Source organism: Somniosus microcephalus, chromosome 13 (assembly GCF_052327205.1).
Source record: "Somniosus microcephalus isolate GS21.2 chromosome 13, FLI_Smic_1.0, whole genome shotgun sequence".
Lineage (NCBI taxonomy): Eukaryota > Metazoa > Chordata > Chondrichthyes > Squaliformes > Somniosidae > Somniosus > Somniosus microcephalus.
Window position 1 is genome coordinate 23298721 of NC_140999.1, and position 24358 is coordinate 23323078.

At 42.7% G+C, this 24358-nt stretch overlaps 1 protein-coding gene across 2 annotated transcripts in view; it reads left to right on the forward strand.

Moving 5' to 3' along the window:
- Positions 1-24358, forward strand: part of LOC147108127 (protein strawberry notch homolog 2-like) — a 175184-nt gene that overhangs the window by 32686 nt on the left and 118140 nt on the right. For both annotated transcript variants that reach the window (XM_086004619.1, XM_086004620.1), the window contains exon 3: positions 14352-14443. In XM_086004619.1, coding sequence (XP_085860745.1) covers positions 14352-14443 — 92 coding nt within the window. The remainder of the gene's footprint in view (positions 1-14351; positions 14444-24358) is intronic.

Below are 24358 nucleotides of genomic sequence, written 5' to 3' on the forward strand. Positions count from 1 at the left end.
CCATTATTCAAGAAGGGTAGTAGGGATAAACCAGGGTATTACAGGCCAGTGAGCCTAACATCAGTGGTAGGGAAATTATTGGAAAAAATTCTGAGGGACAGAATTAGTCTCCACTTGGAGAGGCAAGGATTAATCAAGGATAGTCAGCATAGCTTTGTCAGGGGGAGATCATGTCTAACCAATTTGATTGAATTTTTCGAGGGGGTGACTAGGTGTGTGGATGAGGGTAGTGCAGTTGATGTAGTCTACATGGACTTCAGTAAGGCTTTTGACAAAGTCCCGCATGGGAGACTGGTCAAGAAGGTAAGAGCCCTTGGATCCAAAATTGGCTTAGTGGCAGGAGGCAGAGGGTGATGGTTGAAGGTAGTTTTTGTGACTGGAAACCTGTGTCCAGTGGTTTACCGCAGGGATTGGTGCTGGGTCCTTTGCTGTTTGTAGTGTACATTAATGATTTAGATGTAGTGTACATTAATGATTTAGATATCAATGTAGGAGGTATGATCAGTAAGTTCGCAGATGACACGAAAATTGGTGGAGTGGTAAATAGTGAGGAGGGAAGCCTCAGGCTACAGGACGATATAGACGGGTTGGTTAGATGGGCAGAACAATGGCAAATGGAATTTAACCCCGAAAAGTGTGAGGTGATGCATTTTGGGAGGACTAACAAGGCAAGGGAATACACAATAAATGGTAGGACCCTAGGAAGGACAGAGGATCAGAGGGACCTTGGTGTGCATAGATCCCTGAAGGCAGCAGGACAGGTAGATAAGGTGGTTAAAAAGGCATATGGGATACTTGCCTTCATTAGCCGAGGCATAGAATATAAGAGCAGGGAGGTTATGATGGAGCTGTACAAAACACTAGCTAGGCCACAGCTGGAATACAGTGTGCAATTCTGGTCGCCACACTATAGGAAGGATGTGATTGCATTGGAGAGGGTGCAGAGGAGATTCACCAGGATGTCACCTGGGCTGGAGCGCTTCAGCTATGAAGAGAGACTGGACAGGCTGGGGTTGTTTTTCTTAGAGCAGAGAAGGCTGAGGGGGGACCTGATTGAGGTGTACAAAATTATGAGGGGCATAGATAGGGTGCATAGAAAGGAACTTTTCCCCTTAGTCGAGGGGTCAATAACCAGGGGGCATAGTTTCAAGGTAAGGGGCAGGAGGTTTAGAGGGGATTTGAGGAAAAACTTTTTCACCCAGAGGGTAGTTGGAATCTGGAACTCTGCCTGAAAGGGTGGTAGAGGCTGGAACCCTCACAACATTCAGGAAGCATTTAGATGAGCACTGGAAACGCCATAGCATACAAGGCTACGGACCAAGTGCTGGAAAATGGGATTAGAATAGACAGGGCTTGATGGCCGGTGAGGACACGATGGGCCGAAGGGCCTCTTTCTGTGCTGTATAACTCTATGACTCTATAAAGTGACAGGCGACCGGAAGCTTGGGGTCATGCTTACGGACTGAACGGAGGTGGACCGCAAAGAGTCACCCAATCTGTATTTGGTCTCCCCGATGTAGAGGAGACTGCACCGTGAGCAGCGAATACAGTATACAGGAAACTTTGGTTTATCCGGAGGTTGTATGTCCGGAAACCTCGATCTACCGGCAGAAATCAGGAGCCGTTTTGTTAGGTGTTTTTTCTTCTCGTGGCTTTTTTTTCAACAGTCAGGCTCTGGAAAGTCTCTCTGAAGCTGTTGCTAAGCTACAGAGATGCTTCCAAGGTACGGGCCGACTGTTTAGAAGCTGTTGCTAAGCAACAGTGTTTGTTGTCAGATACGGAGATGAAAACCTCCGTATGCTTCAACATTGACGCTGGTATGTCCGGCAGTTTTGATAGATCGGCAACAGCTCGGTCCCGTCGGTGCCAGATATAACAAAGTTTCCTGTACTAAATTACAAGAAGTACAAGTAAATCGCTGTTTCACCTGGAAGGAGTGTTTGGGCCCTGGACAGTGGGAAGGGAGGAGGTAAAAGTGCAGGTGTTGCACTCCTGCGCTTACAAGGGAACGTGCCGTGGGAAGGGGAGGGGGTGTTGGAGGTGATCGAGGATTGGACCAGGGTGTCGCGGAGGGAGCGGTTCCTTCGCAATGCTGAATGGGGAGGGGAAGATGTGTTTGATTGTGGAGTCACGCTGGAGGTGGCGGAAATGGCGGAGGATGATCCGTTGAATGTGGAGGCTGGTGGGGTGAAATGTGAGGATAAGGGGAACCCTATTGCGGTTCTGGGAGGAAGGGGAAGGGGCGAGAGCAGAAGTGCGGGAAATGCAACGGACACGGTCGAGGGCTGTGTCAACCACGGTAGAGGGGAATCCTCAGTTGAGGAAAAAGGAAGACATATCGAAAGCACTCGTGCTTTAATTACATTTAATTAAAATGCGCCCCAGCAATGTTATTTAGATGCCCACACAATTTTGTTGCCATTTACATGCTTAAATCATCTACCCAACTGTATAAAATGGATGTCAAGGACCACCAGAGAGTACTGTTTACAGAAGTCTATTTAAATAGCCCTATAGTAGGAATTGTAGCAGCATTATGAAGCTATTGCTGAACCTTTTCTCTTGCTTTTGTTTCTTTCTTGTTTCCACCTAGCTGGTCAGGAGCTTTGTACCAAATGTTCTGGCACTGCCATTGTTTTGGTATTTCCTAATACTGGGACAATAAGATTTCATAGGACTCCCTGTTTAGTTGTGGGAATCCATTTCTGTGTGGGCAAATCAGACAATAAGGCATTTATTTCAATATTTTAATTTATTGTCAGCAGTACTTTAGCGTTTTAACACACCTACCTAAGGAGGTAAACATGGAGACTATTTTTGTTTTGGAGTGGGTAGCAAATGTTGCAGCGTGCCCTGGTTTTATGTAAGATGACCAAACCAGTATTACGGTGAATGGCTGCTGAGCAGGAACCTCCCTGCCAGGTCTAAGTTGGAAATAAAAAGCAAAACTACAGACCTGAAATAAAAACATAAAATGTTGGCAATGGAAAGCAGGTGTGTCAGTATCTGAAAAGAGGAAAGATAGGTTAGTGTTTTGGATGTAGACCCTTGATCAGCATTCGATTACCATGAGGCACTAATGGGTGGTAAGATTATCACCATGTAAAGATAAATCCATATTGCTTTATGTATAGATTAGGACTAAGCTATTCTATGAACTCATAACTAATCTTGCACCTTTCTAACACACTTGAAATTGTTTGATTTGGGTTCCTACTGTTTTTTTTGTGTTATGGACATTCTCCCACGGAGTTATAAAATCTGTTTGCCTGGAATTTCCGCATTGGTTTTCCAATCTCCTTTTTAGCAGAAGATCAACGGAAACCTGGAGAAACCGTGTAAGCAGCCGTTTATGCCATTTCTCCAGGATTTCCACCGAAGTTACAGCAGGAGATGGGGAGAACTCCACAGAAAATCCACCCCATTGTGTTTATGTCATCACTTGATGCAAAGGAGAATTACACAAGCTTTGTGACATAGCAGCCACAGTGATACATTACTCCATGAAGAGATGATCAGTAGTATGAACACACTCCTATCTTTGTTTTAATCTTTATAATATATTTTTCCATTGAGAAACTTTCTTTTGAGTTTTGATTCTGAATTCCATATCTTCTCTACTCCTGTGAATTGATTTCCTTCCTGTTGCCAACATTATGATTGCCAGTTTTTGCCATTGAACAGCTTTGCATCACGAGAGAACAATTAGATTTTCAGACAAAGTGGGATAGCTGTATTAGCAGAGTGGTTTAGTGCTTTATCACCATTTTTGGAAGCTGTGTTCAACGCTTCCCCCCCCCCCCACTCCCAAAAATGTTGGAATAGATGTTCCCTTTTTGGCAGCTGTAAGAATCAGAGAATGGTTACAGTACCAGAAGGAGGCCATTCGGCCCATTGATCCCGTGCCGGCTCTGCAAGAGCACTTCAGCTAGTCCCACTCCTCTGCCCTCTCCCCGTAGCCCTGCAAATATTTTTCCTTCAGGTACTTATTCAATTCCCTTTTGAAAGCCACGATTGAGTCTGCCTCCACCACCCTTTCAGGCAGTGCATTCCAGATTCTAACCACTCGCTGCGCAAATAAGTTTTCCCTCATGTCACCTTTGGTTCTTCTGCCAATCACCTTAAAATCTGTGTCCTCTGGTTCTCAACCCTTCCGCCAATGGGAACAGTTTCTATCCACTCTGCCTAGACCCCTCATGATTTTGAACACCTCTATCAAATCTCCTCCCAACCATCTCTGCTCTAAGGAGAATAACCTCACCTCCAGTCTATCCACATAACTGAAGTCCCTCACCCCTGGAACCATTCTTGTAAATCTTTTCTGCACCCTCTCTAAGGCCTTCACATCCTTCCTAAAGTGCAGTACCCAGAATTGGACACCATACTCCAGATGAGGCCGAACCAGTGTTTTATAAAGGTTCATCATAACTTCCTTGCTTTTGTACTCTATGCCTCTGCTTATGAAGCCCAGGATCCCGTATACTTTCTTAACCTGCCCTGCCACCTTCAACGATTTGTGCACATATACCCCCAGGTGTCTCTGTTCATACACCCCCTTTAGAATTGTACCCATTAGTTTATATCGCCTCTCCTCGTTCAGAATGTATCACTTCGCACTTTTGTGTTAAATTTCATCTGCCACGTGTCCGCCCATTCCACCAGCCTGTCTATGTCCTCTTGAAGTCCATCACTACCCTCCTCACTGTTCCCTATACTTCTAAGTTTTGTGTCATCTGCAAATTATGAAATTGTGCCCTGTACTCCCAAATCTAATTCATTAATATATGTCAAGAAAAGCAGTGGCCCTAGAACCAACCCCTGGGGAACACCACTGTGTACCTTCCTCCAGTCCGATAAACAACAGTTCACCACTACTCTCTGTTTCCTGTCACTTAGCCAATTTTGTAACCATGCTGCCACTGTCTCTTTTATTCTATGGGCTTCAACTTTGTTGGCAAGCCTATTATGTGGCACTTTTATCAAATGCCTTTTGGAAGTCATCAACCGCATTGCCCTCATCAACCCTCTCTGTTACGTCATCAAAAAACTCAATCAAGTTAGTTAAACACGATTTGCCTTTAACAAATCTGTGCTGGCTTTCCTTAATTAATCCACACTTGTCCAAGTGACTGTTATTTTTGTCACAGATTATCATTTCTAAAAGCTTCCCCACTACCGAGGCTAAACTGACTGGCCTGTAGTTGCTGGGTTTATCCTTGCACCCTTTTTTGAACAAGGGTGTACCATTTGCAATTCTCCAGTCCTCTGGCACCAACCAACCCCATATCTAAGGAGGATTGGAAAATTATGGCCAATACCATAAAGGCAATTTCCACCTTTACTTCCCTCAGCATCCTAGGATGAATCCCATCCGGTCCTGGTGACTGATCTACTTTAAGTACAGCCAGCCTTTCTAGTACAGGAAACTTTGGTTTATCCGGAGGTTAACTGTCCAGAATGCTCGAGCCATCGGCAAAAATCAGGAGCCGTTTCGTTAGGTTTTTTTTCTTTTCGTTGCTTTTTTTTCACCAGCCAGGCTCTGCAAGGTCTCGCTGAAGCTGTTGCTAAGCTACAGAGATGCTTGCAAGGTACAGCCGACTGTTTAGAAGCTAAGCAACAGGGTTTGTTGCCAGATACGGAGCTCAAAATCTCCGTATGTTTCAACATTAACGCTGGTTTGTCCGGCAGTTTTGATGGGACGGCAACAGCTCGGTCCCGTCGGTGCCGGATAGCACAAAGTTTCCTGTACCTCTTTATCAATTTTTATCCCATCCAGTATCTCAAATACCATATATTTCACTATGACCAGATTACCTGGGTTTATTTTAATCCTAAAATAAATAATTTTGGATAATTTTGACCCACTTCCTAGCTGCCATTAGTCAATAGAACAAAAATGTTCAGAATTTGGCACAAAATATGAACCTCACTTGGAGAGACAACGAAGATGAATGTTATAAGAAAAATGGAAACTTCACGCTACTGCAGTATTGGGTGCTTTACTGAAATGTACTGCCAGCCGATGGCAAATCATGGATTGAGTTTGCAATACCATTTGGTATCCATCATTCCTACTGTATTAAATACATAGAGAATATTGCCAGAATTTCTTACTGCCAGTCACTGACCACCACCATTATTCCTCTCTACCTACTCACAAGATAGCACCTTGTATTTATGTGGCATTTTTCATGTAGAAAAACGACCCTAGGTGTGTGAGGAAAGTTGACTGCCAAGCCAAAGATGGAGTGATTAGTGTAAGCCTTGCCTCAGTCGTAGCACACTCCCTGAGTCAGAAGGTTGTCGGTTCAAGCCACACTTCAGGCAGACACTCCAGTGCTGTACTGAAGGAGTGCTGTGTTATCGGAGGTGCTGTCTTTTGGATGAGACGTTAAACCGACCGCCCTGTCTGCCCTCTCTGGTGGACGTAAAAGATTCCTATGGTACTATTTGAAGAGGAGCAGGGGAGTTCTGGCCAACATTCATCCCTCAGTCAACATCATCAAAATAAACCCAGATTACCTGGTCGTTTGTCTCATTGCTGTTTGTGGGGTCTTGCTATGCATAAATGGGCTGCTCCATTTGTCTATATTACACGTGACTATACATCAAAAGTGCTTCATTAGCTGTGAAATGCTTTGAGACGTCCTGAGGGTGTGAAAGATGCTTTATAAAAGCAAGCTTCTCTCTCTGTGATAATTGTAATCTGTAAATGTATTAATTTTAGTTATAAATGTCAATACAATGAATGGTGCTTTAATTAATATATTTTCTGAACCTTCAACCTGCTGATAAACGGAATTCTACATATTCGAACAATAAATACACTTCAAGAGTTTAAATGTGTTTTTCACACGTTACCAAGTATTTAGCTGCCCAAATAATCTATTTAGAATACCTTCAGTTACATCTGCCAGTCTGGAGTGCTCACAACAATATTTCATTACTGGCATCTAATTTTTAAAATACACAGGCTGTTCTTGACGTTATAATTTAAGCATCGCATTTGAAAACACAAATCTGTATGAATGGCTTATTGTATCTCACTACTTTTTGCATAAATCCTGCCTTTATTGAAGTATATATTAATAATATAACTTAATTGCTGCATCGGACCAAGGGTACATTTCATAAAGAAACAATGGTTGTAGGTTCTGATAATTTTTGTGGAATAAATCAACAACAAGACAGGCAATATTCACAATGGAAGCAGTTAATATGTAACTTTATAATTCTTGGCACTACTTCATGACATACTTTGTACCCCAAAAGCCAAAAGTGATTCAGATTAATCTCTGCCCTCACTAGCATTGCTGTCAGCAAATAATGGTTTCCTGCTAGCCAAGCCGTTATGCTATAAATGTGTCATCAATAGACACATTCTCACGAGGGGGAAAGGAAGGACATCCAAAGCTAGAGCTCCCTGGGTGACTAAAGATATAGAGCTTGAAATGAGACAGAAAAGGGAGGCTTCTGACAAATGGAAGGTTCAATGTACAGTGGAAAACCAAGCTGAATACAGAAAGTACAGAGGAGATCTAAAAAAAAGGAACAAGAGGGTCAAAGAGAGTATGTGAATAGATTAGCAGCTAACATAAAAGGGAACCCAAAAGACTTTATAAACATATACAGGAAACTTTCTTTTATCCGGCACGGACGGGACCGACGTGCCGGTTCATCAAAAATTCCGGATAACCGAACGCTATAGTAAAAGATAGGGAGAGCTGACGGCTCCGTATAAAGCAACAAACCCTGTTGCTTAGCAACAACTGTAGAACAATGAACACAAGTTTCAAGCTTCTCTGTAGCTTAGCAACAGCTGCAGCCACACCCTTGCACAGCACAGATGGAAGAAGGCAAATAAATATGAAGTAAAACCTACTCCTGAATTTTGCCGGTTAACCAAGATTTCCGGTTATTTAGGTGCCGGTAAATCGAAAGTTTCCTGTAAATAGTAAATGGGTAGTCAAAGGAAGGTTAGGGCCAAGTAGGGACCAAAAAGGAGATGATCTTCTGGAGACAGAGGGGACGGCTGAGGTACTAAATGAGTACTTTGATCTCTCTTCACTAGAGAAGAAGATGCTGCCAATATAGCAGTAAAGGAGGAGGTAGCAGCGATATTGGATAGGATAATAAAAAGAGATAAAGAGGAGGTACTTAAAAAGTTGGCAGTCATCAAAGTAGAAAAGCCACCCGGTCCGGATGGGATGCCTCCTAGGTTACTAAGGGAAGTAAGGGTGGAAATTGCAGAGGCTTTGGCCACAATCCTCTTTAGATATGGGGGTGAATGAACAAAATTAATCAGCATTTAGAAAAGTATGGGCTAATAAATGAATGTCAACACGGATTTGGTAAAGGCAAATCATATTTGACTAACTTGATAGAGATCTTTGATGAAGTAATGGGGAGGGTTGATGAGGGTAATGCAGTTGATGTGTATATGGACTTTCAAAAGGTGTTTGACAAAGTACCACATAATAGACTTGTTAGCAAGATTAAAGCCTATGGGATTGAAGGGACAGTGGTAGCATAGATACAACAGAGCAACCTGGGGGCGTATGTACACAAAGCTTTGAAGGTGGCAGGACAAGTTGAGAAGGCTGTTAAAAAAGCAATGAAACATAGAAGATAGGAGCAGGAGTAGGCTATTCGGCCCCTCGAGCCTGCTCCGCCATTCAATGCGATCATGGCTGATCATCCAAATTCAGTACCCTGTCCCTGCTTTCTCCCCATACCCCTTGATCCCCTTAGCCTTAATTAAGAAATATATCCAACTCCTTCTTGAATATATTTAATGTATTGGCCTCTACTGCCTTCTGTGGTAGAGAATTCCACAGGTTCACCACTCTCTGGGTGAAGAAATTCTTCCTCCATTTCTGTCCTAAATGGCCTACCCCTTATCCTTAGACTGTGACCCCTGGTTCTGGACTCCCCGACCATCGGGAACATCCTTCCTGCATCTAGTCTGTCCAGTCCTGTCAGAATTTTATAAGTTTCAATGAGATCCCCTCTCATTCTTCTATACTCCAGCGAGTACAAGCCCAATCGACCCAATCTCTCCTCATACGTCATTCCTGCCATCCCAGGTATCAGCCTGGTGAATCTTCGCTGAACTCCTTCCATGGCAAGAACATCCTTCCATGGCAAGAACATCCTTCCTCAGATAAGGCGACCAAAACTACACACAATACTCAAGGTGTGGTCTCACCAAGGCCCTGTACAACTGCAGCAAGACATCCTTGTTCCTGTACTCAAACCCTCTCACTACGAAGGCCAACATGCCATTTGCCTTCTTAACCGCCTGCTGCACCTGCATGCTTACCTTCAGCGACTGGTGCACAAGGACACCCAGGTCTCATTGCACTTCCCCTTCTCCCAATCTATTGCCATTCAGATAATAATCTGCCTTCCTGTTTTTGCCACCAAAGTGGATAACCTCACATTTATCCACATTATATTGCATCTGCCATGCTTTTGCCCAATCACCCAACCTGTCCAAATCATCATGGGATCCTTGGCTTTATTAATAGAGGCATAGAGTACAAAAGCAAGAAAGTTATGCTGAACCCTTACAAAACGCTGGTTAGGCCTCAGCTGGAGCATTGTGTTCAATTCTGGGCACCACACTTTAGAAAGGACGTCAATGCCTTAGAGAGAGGGTGCAGAAGAGATTTACTAGAATAGTACCAGTTATGTGGAGAAGCTGGAGTTGTTCTCCTTAGTGCAGAGAAGGTTGAGAGGAGATTTGATAGAGGTGTTCAAAATCATGAATGGTTTGTTATTCTGTACCCGTATACTTTTTGTCCGTCTTTTTTAATGGGATTTGTGGTCATAATATTATTTGCTGGAAGTCTGTTTCAAATATCCGCAACTCTGTCGAAGGAGATTTAAAAAAAATATAATCTCTAGATTTGCTTTAACATCTCATGTTTGTTCATCTTTTGGCCATGTCACCTAGCTCTTTTACACTTAGGTTGTTCATGCCTTTCAGCCCTTGTGACCCCTATCAGCTAACCTTAAAACCTTCTATTCTTATTCAGTTTAATAAGCCATTGTGCTTAAATCGCCGTTTTATTCTTCTCTGAACTCTCAGAAATGCACAAGAATATCCTTTGTAACGCAGAATGGCCACATTTGCACAGAATTTTGTAAATTGGTCTTCCAGTAAATTATGCAGGGCTATAATAATCTGTTAATTTATAGTTAAATATTTCCGACATACATCATGGTTCTTCACCCTGTTAATAACAGCTCTACGTTAACTATATGTTTCCTAGAATGGTTGACACTCAAATCTTCAATTAATCACTGCCCCCAATAGAGCTTTTTTTCCCATTTACCATCATTTTCTACCCTCTATTGTCATGCTAGCCATCCAGCCATTTTGTCAAGAATTTTAATCTTTATTTTCCATGAACCTTAATGTTTAAAATCCTTGCCAGTAAAACTTTATCAAATGCCTTTATGGAAACTCAAGCAAATGATATCTGTTAGATAGACCAGTTCCACTAATTAACGATTTCCTAAAAAAATTCAATAGATCATTGAATCATGGCACGTTGAGGATTCCTTATGGCATGTGCTCTTTCATTGACAGCCTCAGATGCACTTGAATATCTTCTCCATTATAGATGTTAGATTAGATGTTCTATAATTCCTTTAATCGAGCAAAGGGGATTTTTGTGCCATTCACAACCTTGGGGCATGATCCAGAAAAACCTACAGACTCACCTGCCCCATCACAATATCTCTCTTTGCAAGAATTTCCTGATATAAGTCCTAATCTTTTTCCCCACCACTTTGACCCTGTTCCCCAGGTTTTACTGTCATGATTTCATTTGAAGTAGTGTTTTGGATTTTCTAAACTGTAACAATCTTATATGCCTCTATGAGGTCCCCTCTCAGTTGCCTCTTTTTGAAAAGCCCAAGTTTCTCTGGTCTTTTGTCATAAGTTAGCCCTCTGATGCTAGGGATCATCCCATGGCTCCAAGCTTGAATGTCTCTCTCAGGCATTGGACACAATGTTGAGAGTGCAGTCTGATCAGGGCATGCTATAGTTATACAGGAAACATTTTTTTATCCGGCACCGACAGGACCGACGTGCCGGTTCATCAAAAATTCCGGATAACCGAGAGCTATAGTAAAAGATACAGAGAGCTGAGAGCTCCGTATAAAGCAACAAACCCTGTTGCTTAGCAACAGGTGCAGAACAATGGCCACAAGTTCCAAGTGTCTCTGTAGCTTAGCAACAGCTGCAGCCACACCCAATTGCACAGCAATAGATCGAGGAAGGCAAGTAATATGAAGTAAAACTTACCTGAACCTACTCCTGAATTTTGCCAGTTAACCGAGATTTCCGGTTATTTAGGTGCTGGTAAATTGGAAGTTTCCTGTAGCATGACATTCTTTGTCTTGTATTCTACTCACTCAGTGATTAGATTTAGTGCAGTCTACTAACATCCCGAGATCTGTTTCAACTTCACCCTGAGTTATTTTAACACCATTCATGGAGTAGTCTCGGATTTTTTTTTCAACATGCAATACCTTTTTATTTACCTATATTGAATTTTATCTGGCACAGTACAGCCCACTTATAAACTTTGCCAATCTCATTTCTGTTGGATTGAACAAAGGAGTAATTTTCCAAATTTGTGCTCCCAATAGGGAACCACCTCTGCTGGTAGTGCATAACGGAAATTGAGGAGCACCACGCCTATGGCTTTCTGACCATTCAAAATATTAAGTTGGAAAATTGTGAACAGCATCCACATTTTAAATGTGCGCTCTCCACAAGTGAAGCTCCCTGCCACTGACTCCATCCCCCTCCCTGGCCACTGTCTGAGATTAAACCAGACTGTTCGCAACCTACTTGACTCTGAGCTGAGCTTCTGACTCCATATCCTCTCCATCATCAAGACCGCCTACTTCCGCCTCCGTAATATCGCCTGTCTCCGCCCCGCCTCAGCCCATCGGCTGCTGAAACCCTCATTCATGCCAGTGTTACCTCCTGACTCGATTATTCCAATGCTCTCTTGGCCTGCATCCCATCTTCCACCCGCCATAAACTTCAGTTCATCCAAAACTCTGCTGCCTGTGTACTAACTCTCACCAAGTCCTGTTCACCTATCACCCCTGTGCTCACTGACCTACATTGGCACCCGGTCCAGCAACGCCTTGAATTTAAAATTCTCATCCTTGTGTTCAAATCCCTCCATAAGCTTGCCTCTTAACCTCCTCCTGCCCTACAACCCTCCGAGATCGCTGTGCTCCTCCAATTCTGGCCTCTCGCGCATCCCCAGTTTTCATTGCCTCACCATTGGCGGTCGTGCCTTCAGCTACCTGGGCCCTAAGTTCTGGAATTCCCTCCTAAATCTCTCTGCCTCTCTACCTCTCTCTCCTCCTTTAAGACGCCCCTTAAAATCTACCTTTTTGATCAAGCTTTTGGTCACCTGTCCTCTGTTTATGTGGCTTGATGTCAAATTTTGTTTGATATCACTCCTGTGAAGCGCCTTGGGTGTTTTATTATGTTAAAGGCGCTATATAAATACAAGTTGTTGTTGTTACCAGAACTGCAAAGTTAGAAAATTACTCTTAAGATCTCATGACGTCTGTATTCTAGAGGTGATCCACTGTTCTGGAATGGCTGAAAGGTTCTTCTGTTTCCTCAAAACAGTTAGAAAGGAAGTAACAATTTTATACTGTTACTGCCTTCCTCAGTGTTGAGTGTTGTCAAGTGGATGCATGTGGAGATTCAGGTGCCAATAATCAATTGAAAATATAAATCAATTTCAAGGGATTCCATTCTACTGTTTATTATACTCTGTATTTTGTTTTGAATATTGACTATAGAATGTGCTGTGGCAAAACCACCAATGAACTCCTGTACAAATGAATAACTGTCTTTAAAGCAATGTTACAGCACCTATGTCCGTTTGCTGAGTGTAAACAAGCTTTCTGTAAAAACCCTGAAACAACGCGATGATGTCATCATGTTGGTCACGTGGTGCCCCGAGTGGCGGGAAACGTGATGACGTCATGACATCAGAGGTGGGAGGTTCTGGGTTCAGACCTCGTGGAACTAGTTACTGTGTAGGCCTGTTTGCTGTTGCTCCTGCATGTTTTTGCTTTGTTCACCAGTTTAATTAAATTCAGTTAATTTACTGAACTGCCTCGTCCTCAGTGATTTAGATAGGAATCCGTTGATTCCTACAGTACTGTTATTAGGATAGACCTGAGTAGAACAAACTTTGATAACAGTAGCCAATCTTCATCCTGTAGATTTGAATTGATACCACGATTTAGATTTTATACATTTAGAGAGTTTTTTTTTACAATAGATAACTATGAAAATCATCCTATGCATGAGGTGACATTAAAAGATTAATATCAGTTATTTGACAATTTAGTTCCCAAAAGTCAGAAGCTTGCATCAAATTACATCTGAATCACTTTTTAAGTAAGTGCCCTCCAGTGCTAGTGGCATTAAACTTATTTAGAGTATTTACCTGAACAAAAACAATACTGTACATTAATATTAAAAATCATTAAAACTTTTAATTATGGGAATAAAAACAGAAAATGCTGGAAATACTCAGCAGGTCAGGCAGCATCTGTGGAGAGAGAATCCAAGTTAATGTTTCAGTTCGATGACCTTTCGTCAGAACTGGAAAAAGTTAGAGATGTAACAGATTTTAAGCAAGCGGAGGGGAGGAAAGAACAAAAGGGAAGGCCTGTGATAGGGTGGAAGGCAGGCGTGATTAAATGAGAAAAGGGATGATGCTGCAAGGCAAAAGGAGATGGTAGTGGGACAAGTAAAGATGGGTCTAGATGAGGTGTAAATGGGAATGGCAGAATCATCAACAGCTGCCATGTGAAAAAATGACCTGCTGAGTATTTCCAGCATTTTCTGTTTTTATTTCAGATTTCCAGCATCCGCAGTATTTTGCTTTTTTAATTATGGGACTTCCAGTGGAAATTTAGTTTTTCAGCAAAAAGACATCTGTTTTAAAGTATTTCTCAATGACCGAATATTATCAAAACTGTGGTTCATTATTAATGTGTTGGGAAGTACAGGACAATAGCATCAATATGAATTTAAAAAATAAATATTTGTTTTGATATAGTCTTACTGTGTCACTGAATGTCTCCAAAAAAACATTTCACACAATGACCCAGTAGCCAGATACTAGCAGCTGAACCATGCAGACACACAATATGTTGTGATATCCCATTGTACAATCTCAACTATTTGGGCTCAGTCCTATATTCGCTTTATCATTTGTGTGACTTAAAATAAATGCAGTGTACTTTGCTTTTCTGGTAATTATTTTCATTCTGTATTTTTCTTTCAGAATCAATTGCTGCATTCTAACTTCGAACTATGGAACCATTTTGCATACCCCAATTCAACATTTCCTTCCACAGCATCTCTAACTGATACCCGGTAATTATTCAGTTTTAATAATGTGTTTGCTAGTAAAATATTACTTATTTGTGTGCTTGAATTATTTCTAAGCTTGTAAAAGAGTGTGTAAAGTTACCAATTCTAACTGCATGAAGAGTATTTTCCAGTGAGATGAATTGGCATTACTGTACCATTGGGGAGATTTTACCATTTTAAGGACAGTTGAACCATTCTGGGAGTTGTATTTTCCAAGAAATTTGAGATATTTAGAAAGGCCTGGTACAATTTCTGGTAGCAATTGAAACATGAATTTGTTTGTAATATTGCAGTCTCTGTAAAATCCTAATTTTATATTGAAATTTAATGTTTTTACATGCTAATCCTTAGTCCATAAGGTAAATTTTGCAAGACTTGACACCACCAGTGCTCATATGCAGTGAGCACTGGGCAAAAAATTGTGTGCCCAACATTGTGCATCTAGTTCATGGGCAACCCAGTTTTCTGACTAGTGATACGGGCTAAAATAATGCTACAACATGACCTGTATGGTTAGACTTATTAAAATATTTCAGTGCAATATTAAATTGTGGGGTAGCAAATGATCAGGTTTGAGGTAGGTTCTACACACAGTGTGAGCCTCGCCTATAAAAGCTAGGTACACAGTTGTTGTGGAGAGCTCACTTGCATAAGCAGGTCTCTTAAAGCAAAGTTAAGTTTGTCGTCATTTTTTTTTGTGGTTTCTTCTCTTTGCTGCATTTTGTTCCATGCCTTAATTTTTTTTGCTAGAAAGGCCTCTGATTTCGCATTTTTGTTTTTTTGTCCGCACCATTACTTTTCTTCATTACTCTTGTGTCCAGCTGGCTTTGAGTGACACATTACAAGTAGATTACAATGAGTATTTCTTTGGGGGTTCCAAATGTCCTGCAAAACCAAATTGAATGAGGAATGTGTAAGGTGCCAAAACTGCAGGTGCAATGACCCCTAAGGCCAAACCTCACTATCCTTCTACCTTCCACTGGCCATGTCTGATTCACTGTCAAATACTTCATAAGATAGGCTGTCACAGATCTGTGCTATCTGTTTCACAGTGAGCCACATACAACATTTAGATCAGGAACAATTCTTCCCATAGAAGTGAGGTTTACCAAAGTGTGAAACTTTCATATTACTTCATTCTTCCAAGCCAACCTGGTGACACCTGCCACATCATGCAGTTTGCAATGCTTACGAGATGACACAATATATATTTGCAGGGGGTAACATCATCATCATTTTTGCTATAAAAAGGAGGCATCAGCAGGACAGGATAGACAGCTTTCACTAGGTGGCAGGGTTCTCTCAAGCAATGGTCCCTTTAAAAATTTTTGGGGTGCACGACCCTTTAAGGGGCCGGACGATTTTTCCTATTTAAAAGCCGATGAGCCGGCTGCGTGGGAGCTGAGCTTAAAGGGAACATTGCTCTCAAGTGCCAAGAATCAGATATGGTACACATGTGGATTCCTCATAGCGCTCAATAACATCAACAGCTTGCATTTATATAGCACCTTTAATGTAGTTAAAACGTCCCAAGGCGCTTCACAGGAGCGATGACCTTCATGAAGAGAAAGGGTTTGCACTTAATTAATGTTAAGGTAGACTTTTAGCAGTGATTTGTTTTTTTTTGCATTAAGCACAGACAACATTTGACTTGCTTCTGACTGCCTATGGGAATATGAAAGTACCGGGATACTTTTACCCCTCCCCACAGTGATAGCTTCTGAGGAGCAGGTATATCATTTTATACGGGCATACCTTTTTATGCCATTATCTTGGAGGAGGAAGAGGAGGAGAGAATGCAGTAAAGGAGAATGAGACACCATTTAAGGATGATGCGTCCCAGAAGATTCCCTTCCATCAAATAATTTACAGGCAATACAGGTCCTATGAAGACCTTAGTGAGGAGATATGTATTAGAAGGATGTGTTTCACTGAAGAGGCAACTGGCATGAGGACCTGCAGCTATGACCACACAGTTTTTTTTCTGTAGTTATGGTGACACCAGTACTCATGCATTTGTTTTTCATCCAGTTTGGCATCACAGCAAGGCAGCAGCAAGATAGGGCCATCTAGTTTTATGGGGTTGCTGACTTTTCCCTGTATCCAGGTTGCAATAAATGGCACCCACAATGCTTTGTAAGCTCTTGCAGTTAACCCCCTCAACCAAAAGGGCTTCCACTCTTTGAATGTACAGGTTGTGTGTAACAATATGTAAAAGATCCTGCGCATCAACGTGGGATTTGCTCAAAGTTGCCATGATGCCTTTATGCGGCCTCCATGAATTAAGCCCTCCATGAGGTCTTCAAGAAAGAATATTATGTCAACGGGTGGCATATGGGTGACAAGGCGTACCCTCTGCCCCCGTGGATAATGAAACCCCTCAGCCCCCCAAGAGTTGCACGACCAACAAAAGAGGAGCACTACGAGGCACATGCCTCTGCTGCATCTGTTATTGAGAGGACCATCATGGGACGTTTTTACTGCCTTGACAGATCAGGAAGGGCTCTGCTGTATGCTGAGCTCATGTGCCTGCTGTGCTCTGCACAACTTTGTCATCCAAAAAGGCCTGGACATGGACAGCCCTACCTGCATTCGAGGTCGAAGTACGTAGAGGAAAGCATCAGGATGCCTGTCACTCAGGTGACTCCTAAGTGACTGTTGCAAGAGGCATCAGAGTACAACTGATACCTGAAGTCTTCTTTTTTGTTTAACACAGTCTATCTTTGCCACCACTGCTGTAACTCCTTCTTCCCCATCTTCAAATAAAGAACTAATCCTTCAATCCACTAACCTTTCTAGAACATCACAACACATAAGACCTCCTTGCCCCTACACGACCATGCCAATAATAATCACCTGATTAAGTCAGCATGAAATAAGTGCACACTTTCTTGTGTGACACAAATCTCCATGAATAACAAAGCACAACCTAAGTGCATTCTTCATTAATACAACAATCTCCAAAGTGAACACAAGCCAACTAATTCTTTCCTGGCACTGCTGGCTGTATCTCTGAAGCTTGACCCATGGCTGCTTGGTGCTGCCTCCTACGTGCCACCGGTGGGAGGGGAAAAGCCGGATGCCTGGCCAGTGCTGCTGTCCTAAAAAGCAGCAGCCTCAGGCAGGTTGCCTCCAACAATCACCATTCTATTGGGCGCTGGATCTGTCCCCACTGATCAGCAGGATGGCTGGTCTAATGGCAGCTATCCGATCCTGAATAGATCAGAGAGATACGGACAAAAAAAGACCCTCTGGGTCACAATATATAGACCATGCACCCCTTCTGAAACAATTTGAACTCCTGGAGAGGCGAGAAACCAGATAAAAACCCAAGCCAATTTGGGAGGAAAAAATCTGAGAAATTCCCCTTAGGCGATCAAAACTAGTCCAGGCAATCACTCTTACCCTGATAATGCCATGCAGTGTCTACCATTTGTATGAGGTGATTTCCGCCCCAACCAGAAACAGGTTCAGCTCTCACTTGAAGGAATTCAACAAACCAGAGTCCACTGCATGAGCCGGTAGCCTATTCCAGATAGCGACCTGTATCCTGGTCCCCAGGGTTTAGAAGCTGGTAAGCAGGGTGCTGCCTAATCTCTCCCGTACTACTGTTTGTACTTCTGTGGATGAGGAGGCACTGACTGGTCCCTGGCCACTTCTCAGATGGGGGTTTGTCACTGTTTCCGGTGAAGCTGCTACATGCTCCATAGATGCCGAGGAGGATGCAGAGAAACTCCAGGATGATTTGGACAGGTTGGGTGATTGGGCAAAAGCATGGCAGATGCAATATAACGTGGATAAATGTGAGGTTATCCACTTTGGTGGCAAAAACAGGAAGGCAGATTATTATCTGAATGGCAATAGATTGGGAGAAGGGGAAGTGCAACGAGACCTGGGTGAAGGCAAGCATGCAGGTGCAGCCGGCGGTTAAGAAGGCAAATGGTATGTTGGCCTTCGTAGTGAGAGGGTTTGAGTACAGGAACAAGGATGTCTTGCTGCAGTTGTACAGGGCCTTGGTGAGACCACATCTTGAGGATTGTGTGCAGTTTTGGTCGCCTTATCTGAGGAAGGATGTTCCTGCCATCCCAGGAATCAGCCTGGTGATACCTGCCATCCCAGGTATCACCAGGCTGATACCTGGGATGGCAGGAATGACGTATGAGGAGAGATTGGGACGATTGGGCTTGTACTCGCTGGAGTTTAGAAGAATGAGAGGGGATCTCATTGAAACTTATAAAATTCTGACAGGACTGGACAAACTAGATGCAGGAAGGATGTTCCCGATGGTTAAGGAGTCCAGAACCAGGGGTCACAGTCTAAGGATAAGGGGTAGGCCATTTAGGACAGAAATTAGGAGGAATTTCTTCACCCAGAGAGTGGTGAACCTGTGGAATTCTCTACCACAGAAGGCAGTAGAGGCCAATTCATTAAATATATTCAAGAAGGAGTTGGATATATTTCTTAAGGCTAAAGGGATCAAGGGGTATGGGGAGAAAGCAGGGACCGGGTACTGCATTTGGATGATCAGCCATGATCGCATTGAATGGCAGAGCAGGCTCGAGGGGCCGAATGGCCTACTCCTGCTCCTATCTTCTATGTTTCTATGCCTACAACAGAGTAAAACTGTCTCAATGTTGCCACAATTGAAGACTGCAGATTTTAGAGTCACAGCAGTCGGTTGCTGCACAGCCTCAGAAACTGACCTCAGAGCCTGCTTATAAGTGGATAATGTTCCTCGACCATCCTTTCTTTTCAGGTGAGTACCCATGAGTTCTGGGTCCAACACCTCCGAAGCCATAGGCAGTCTATTCCTCACCTCCATTCGGAAGGTTGCACATCCTGAACCACTCCTTCAGCTCCCTTGTGCTCCGTGAATCACTCAGTGCCACATTGTCACTAACTTTATCTAATTCCCCCTGGGTGAATGTGTCTGAGTTGGTATAGGGGAGTAGAAAAGCATGTGATGTAAGGGTGAGATTGAGGGAGTGTGGCAGAGGAATATGGGATAGGATCTTGTTCCAGGGATTCATGGGCAGCCTTAACCTTCAGCTCCTCTCCCTATTCATCATCATCCTCCTCCTTGGCATCATTATCCTCAATACACAAGGAAGAAGTTCTGTTTCTCCTGCTCTTCCTCTTCATTATCATATTTATCTTCTTCCTCTTCTGTCCTCTCCTTAGCTGTGGTGAATCTGCAGGATAGGAGGGTACAAGATAAGAATTGGTGAGCATAACTCCTTTGGAATTAACGCGACAAAGAAGGGTGTGGAAGCTTGTGAATGTGTGCTGCTTCACAGGAATGCCACAGTGGTTGTGTAGGTGCGTACTCACTACCCTGGCGCCAGCGCTGCGTCACTGACATTGCCATCTCCTATGGCTAGAGCAGATTGCTCCTCCAGCAACTCCATGGCCTGCTCTTTGTCAGGAAACCCCTCCAATTCCCTGCCTCTCACAGATATTGTGTGTAAGTTTCTTCCGCAACAAGATCATAGAATGATACAGCACAGAAGGAGGCCATTCGGCCCATTGTGACTGCTGGATCTTTGAAAGAGTTATCCAATCAATCCCACTTCCCTGCTCTTTCCCCATAGCCCTGTACATTGTTCCCCTTCAAGTATTGATCCAATTCCCTTTTGAATGTTACGATTGAATCTGCTTCCACAACCCTCCCAGGCAGTGCATTCTAGATCACAACAACTTGCTGCGTTAAAAAAAAATTCCTCATGTCGCATCTGGTTCTTTTGTCAACCACCTTAAATCTGTGCCCTCTGCATACCATCCCTTCTGCAACTGGAAACAGTTTCTCTATCTGTTTTACTCCATCAAAACCCCTCATAATTTTGAACACCTCTATCAAATCTCCTCTTAACCTTCTCTGCTCTAAGGAGAACAACCCCAGCTTCTCCAGTCTCTCCACATAACTGAGGTCCCTACTCCCTGGTACTATTCTAGTAAATCTCTTCTGCACCTTCTCTAAGGCCTTAACATCCTTCCTAAAGTGTGGTGCCAAGAATTGAACATAATACTTCAGCTGAGGCCCAATCAGTGTTTTATAAAGGTTTAGCATAGCTTCCTTGCTTTTGTACTCCATGCCTCTATTAATAAAGCCAAGCATCCCACATGCTTTTTTAACAGCCTTCTGAACTTGTCCTGCCACTTTTAAATATTTGTGTATTTTACTTTAATACTTGAAAATTGTTCAATTTAGTTTATATTACCATTCCTCATTCTTCTTACCAAAATGTATCACTTCACACTTCTCTGCATTAAATTTTATCTGACATGTGTCTCCCCATTTCACCAGTCTGTTTATGTCCTCCTGAAGTCTGTTACTATCCTCCTCATTGTTTACTACATTTCTGAGTTTCATGTTATTTGCATACTTTAAAATTATGTCCTGTACACCCAAGTCCAGGTCATTAATATATATCAAAAAGAGCAGTGGTCTTAATACTGACCCTTGGGGAACACCACTGTATACTTCTTTCCAGTCTGAAAAACAACCATTTACCACCACTTTCTGCTTTCTGTCCCTTAGCCAATTTCGTATCCACGCTGCCAACATTCCTTTAATCCCATGGGCTTTAATTTTGCTTATATCTATTATGTGATACTTTGTCAGACGCCTCTTGAAAGTTCATATGCACAACATCAACCGTGGCACCCTCATCAACCCTCCATTAAAGATTAAGTGAAATAGGTGAAGGCTAGCAATTGAAGGATGTCTCTCAAGTTGCACAGGAGGTTTCTTTGTACAGCTTTGTCCAGTGGAGACCCAGTCCTTTTTCTCTTTTGCACAGTTTCATTGAGAAGCAGTTGGGGGTTGTCTCAATGAAATTGTGAGGTTTCTTTTTGTTCCTCTTGGTAATGGCCTTGTTCCTTCATCAGATGTATGTGCCAGATCCACCAGTGGAAGAAAAATCTCACATGAACCATCCCGTGCATTTACCCGACAGTGAACTCAGTTAGCCAAAGAACTTCATACTTTATCTGCGGTTCCTCCAGCCTGCGGCTCTAATCTTCAGCCCGGCACTCTAATTTCTAAGCACACCCTGCATAGTACTCCTATTTTACACAGAATTTACACTAGAAAGTTACCAGTGGATATTTAAATGATCTGACCCCACAAATTTTGGTGGATTCAGCTCTGCCGAACACGGATAGATGCACCGTTGGTACAAATCTGGCACAATTTGTCACGTGCAATTTTGGGGCCATTTTTTCCAAGTTCCCCTTTAACTCCTTTTGTGATTATTTTAAGTTTGTTCCTTCTTGTTACCAACTTACCAACCAATGGAAACAAATTATTTTAACTGCTGCCTCGCACAGTTTCCACTGAGCCGTGGGGTTAAAATCCCCCCCCCATTAACAATTGCTTAATGATCTCATCTGCTGTTTGTGGCTATAACACTTACCTACATAACAACAGTGACAACACTTCAAAAGTAATGCATTGTATGTAAAATGACTTGGAACATCCTGAGAATGTGATAAATAAAGTGCTATATAAATGCAAGTTTTTTTTTATATTATGGTTGTCAGTGCCATACCAGCTTATATTTCTTTTAAAATGCAAAGAAGTGCTCCATCCAGTAAGCTAGCTGAGAGTTGCCAAGACTTGCCTGTTGATCAGAATCAGAATTCAGTGCATTTGTGCTGGGGTACTTTGAATGGGATTCCAGGTATGTACTCGAGGTCAGGCTCCAATCATATTGCAGCAGAATTGTCCTCAACCCTCTCTTAAGTGAAAATATCAAACCTGGTAAAATTGAAGGATTTCTAAGAAGGAAAAAAAAATAAAAAGCATCTTAAATTTAAATGTTAAGTGGCACTATCTCTACAATCAATTTGTGTGGCTTCCAAGCAGCTTTTAAATTATGTCCTGATGTGCTGCCATTGTAAATATCACATGTTGCAGCTTGCAAGTTGTCTGCATGACTGTGATAGTGATTTCTTGGAATCTGGGACTACAGTAGGAATGACCTCAGACTAAATGTTCTGCAAAACAGTTATGAGCCACTGTTAACCTTGCTTAGCCCATATTTCAGTTCTCATCTCCTCATTAGTGGTAGTGATGGACTTTTACTATGGATGGGACAGGGCAGGTATATCAACATTGATGTGGCAGGGAAAACAGTGACTGTTCTACTATACTGACAACTTGGAGATAGTTTTCGGAAATATTTTTCAAGAAAATAAAAAAAATTACACTTACTTTCAGGGGCAGGGGTTCAGAATGGGTCTTTTTGTCATTTTAGATTTTTCTTTTAGCTCTTTGGCATGGAAAAATGGAAAAGAGACTATAGCTCCTTTTACGACCCCAGGACGTCCCAAAGTGCTTTGCAGCCAGTGAAATACTTTTGAAGCGTAGTCACTGTTGTAATATAGGGAAGTGGAATGACCCTGGAGGCTGTATGCAAAGATCTCTCTATGCATTCATTCCCTCCTTTCCCTTGATCCCCTAATTAATGTAAAAGATATGAGCAGAAGGAAGAAGTTATCCTAGCAACCCCTTATTGACCCCAAAAACTGGCTCCTGGAAATCCTAGCAAAGACCACTGCTCCGCAAGGGGAATTTCCTCTCACAGTTGAGACTTAAAATACTACATCAGAGACCCGAAGATGTTCTGGTTGCTGGCCTGGTTATTGAAAGGTAATGGCTAATAGAGCACAGCCTCATATCTTCAGTGGTAGATATCTTGATTGGTCCGCACAGATAAAACTTATAATGCTATATGGGGGGAAAAATTGCACTCTGATGTGAAGAAATTGCTTAAGAGCCTTTCTTTGTTGGTGTTGGTGCATAGGCGGCACCCTTGGGTATACATGAGAAATTAAGAGAAATGCATGCAGATGGTCATTTGGACTTGTCAGAAACACTGGTGGCAGCAGAATCCATAATAGGTTTTAAGATGGTAATAAATATTTTTTTTAAAAGACGATAGAGAAAGGATAAGGGTCAGTGCTGGGGCCACTGCTTTTTTGATACATAAATGACCTGGATATGGGAATGCAGAGTAGAATTTCTAAATTTGCCGATGACACCAAACTTGGGGGTGTGGCAAACAGTGATGATGATACCAATCGACTGCACCAGGACATAGAAAGGCTAACAGAATGGGCAGACAAGTGGCAGATGGAATTTAATACGGAGAAGTGTGAGGTGATGCATTTTGGCAGAAGGAACAGGGAGAGGCAATATACACTTAATGGCACAGTTTTAAAGAGTGTGCAGGGACAGAGGGACCTGGGAGTTAATGTGCATAAGTCCCTGAAGGTGGCAGGACATATTGAGAGTGGTTAGCAAAGCATATGGGATCTTGGGCTTCATAAATAGAGGTATTGAGTACAAAAGTAGAGAAGTTATGCTGAACCTTTATAAAGCGCTGGTTAGGCCACAACTGGTGTATTGCGTCCAGTTCTGGTCACCACACTTTAGGAAGGATGTGAAGGCACTTGAGAGGGTGCAGAGGAGATTTACCAGAATGGTTCCGGGGATGGGGGATCTTAGCTACAAGGACAGGTTGGAGAAGCTGGATTTGTTTTCATTAGAAAAAAGGAGGTTGAGGGGTGATTTGATAGAGGTGTACAAGATTATGACGGGTTTGGATAGGCTAGACGGAGAAAGGCTGTTCCCACTAGTTGATGGTACGACAACTAGGGGACACAGATTTAAGGTTTTGGGCAAGAGATACAGGGGGGACGTGAGGAAAAACTTTTTTACCTAGCGAGTGGTGAGGATCTGCAACTCGCTGCTGACAGAAGTGGTGGAAGCGGAGACACTCAATGTTTTCAAGGGGAGACTGGCTAGGCACTTGAGGGAAATAAACTTGCAGGGCTACAGGGATAGAGCAGGGGAATGGGACTGACTGGATTGCTCTAGAGAGCTGGCATGGACTCGATGGGCCGAATGGCCTC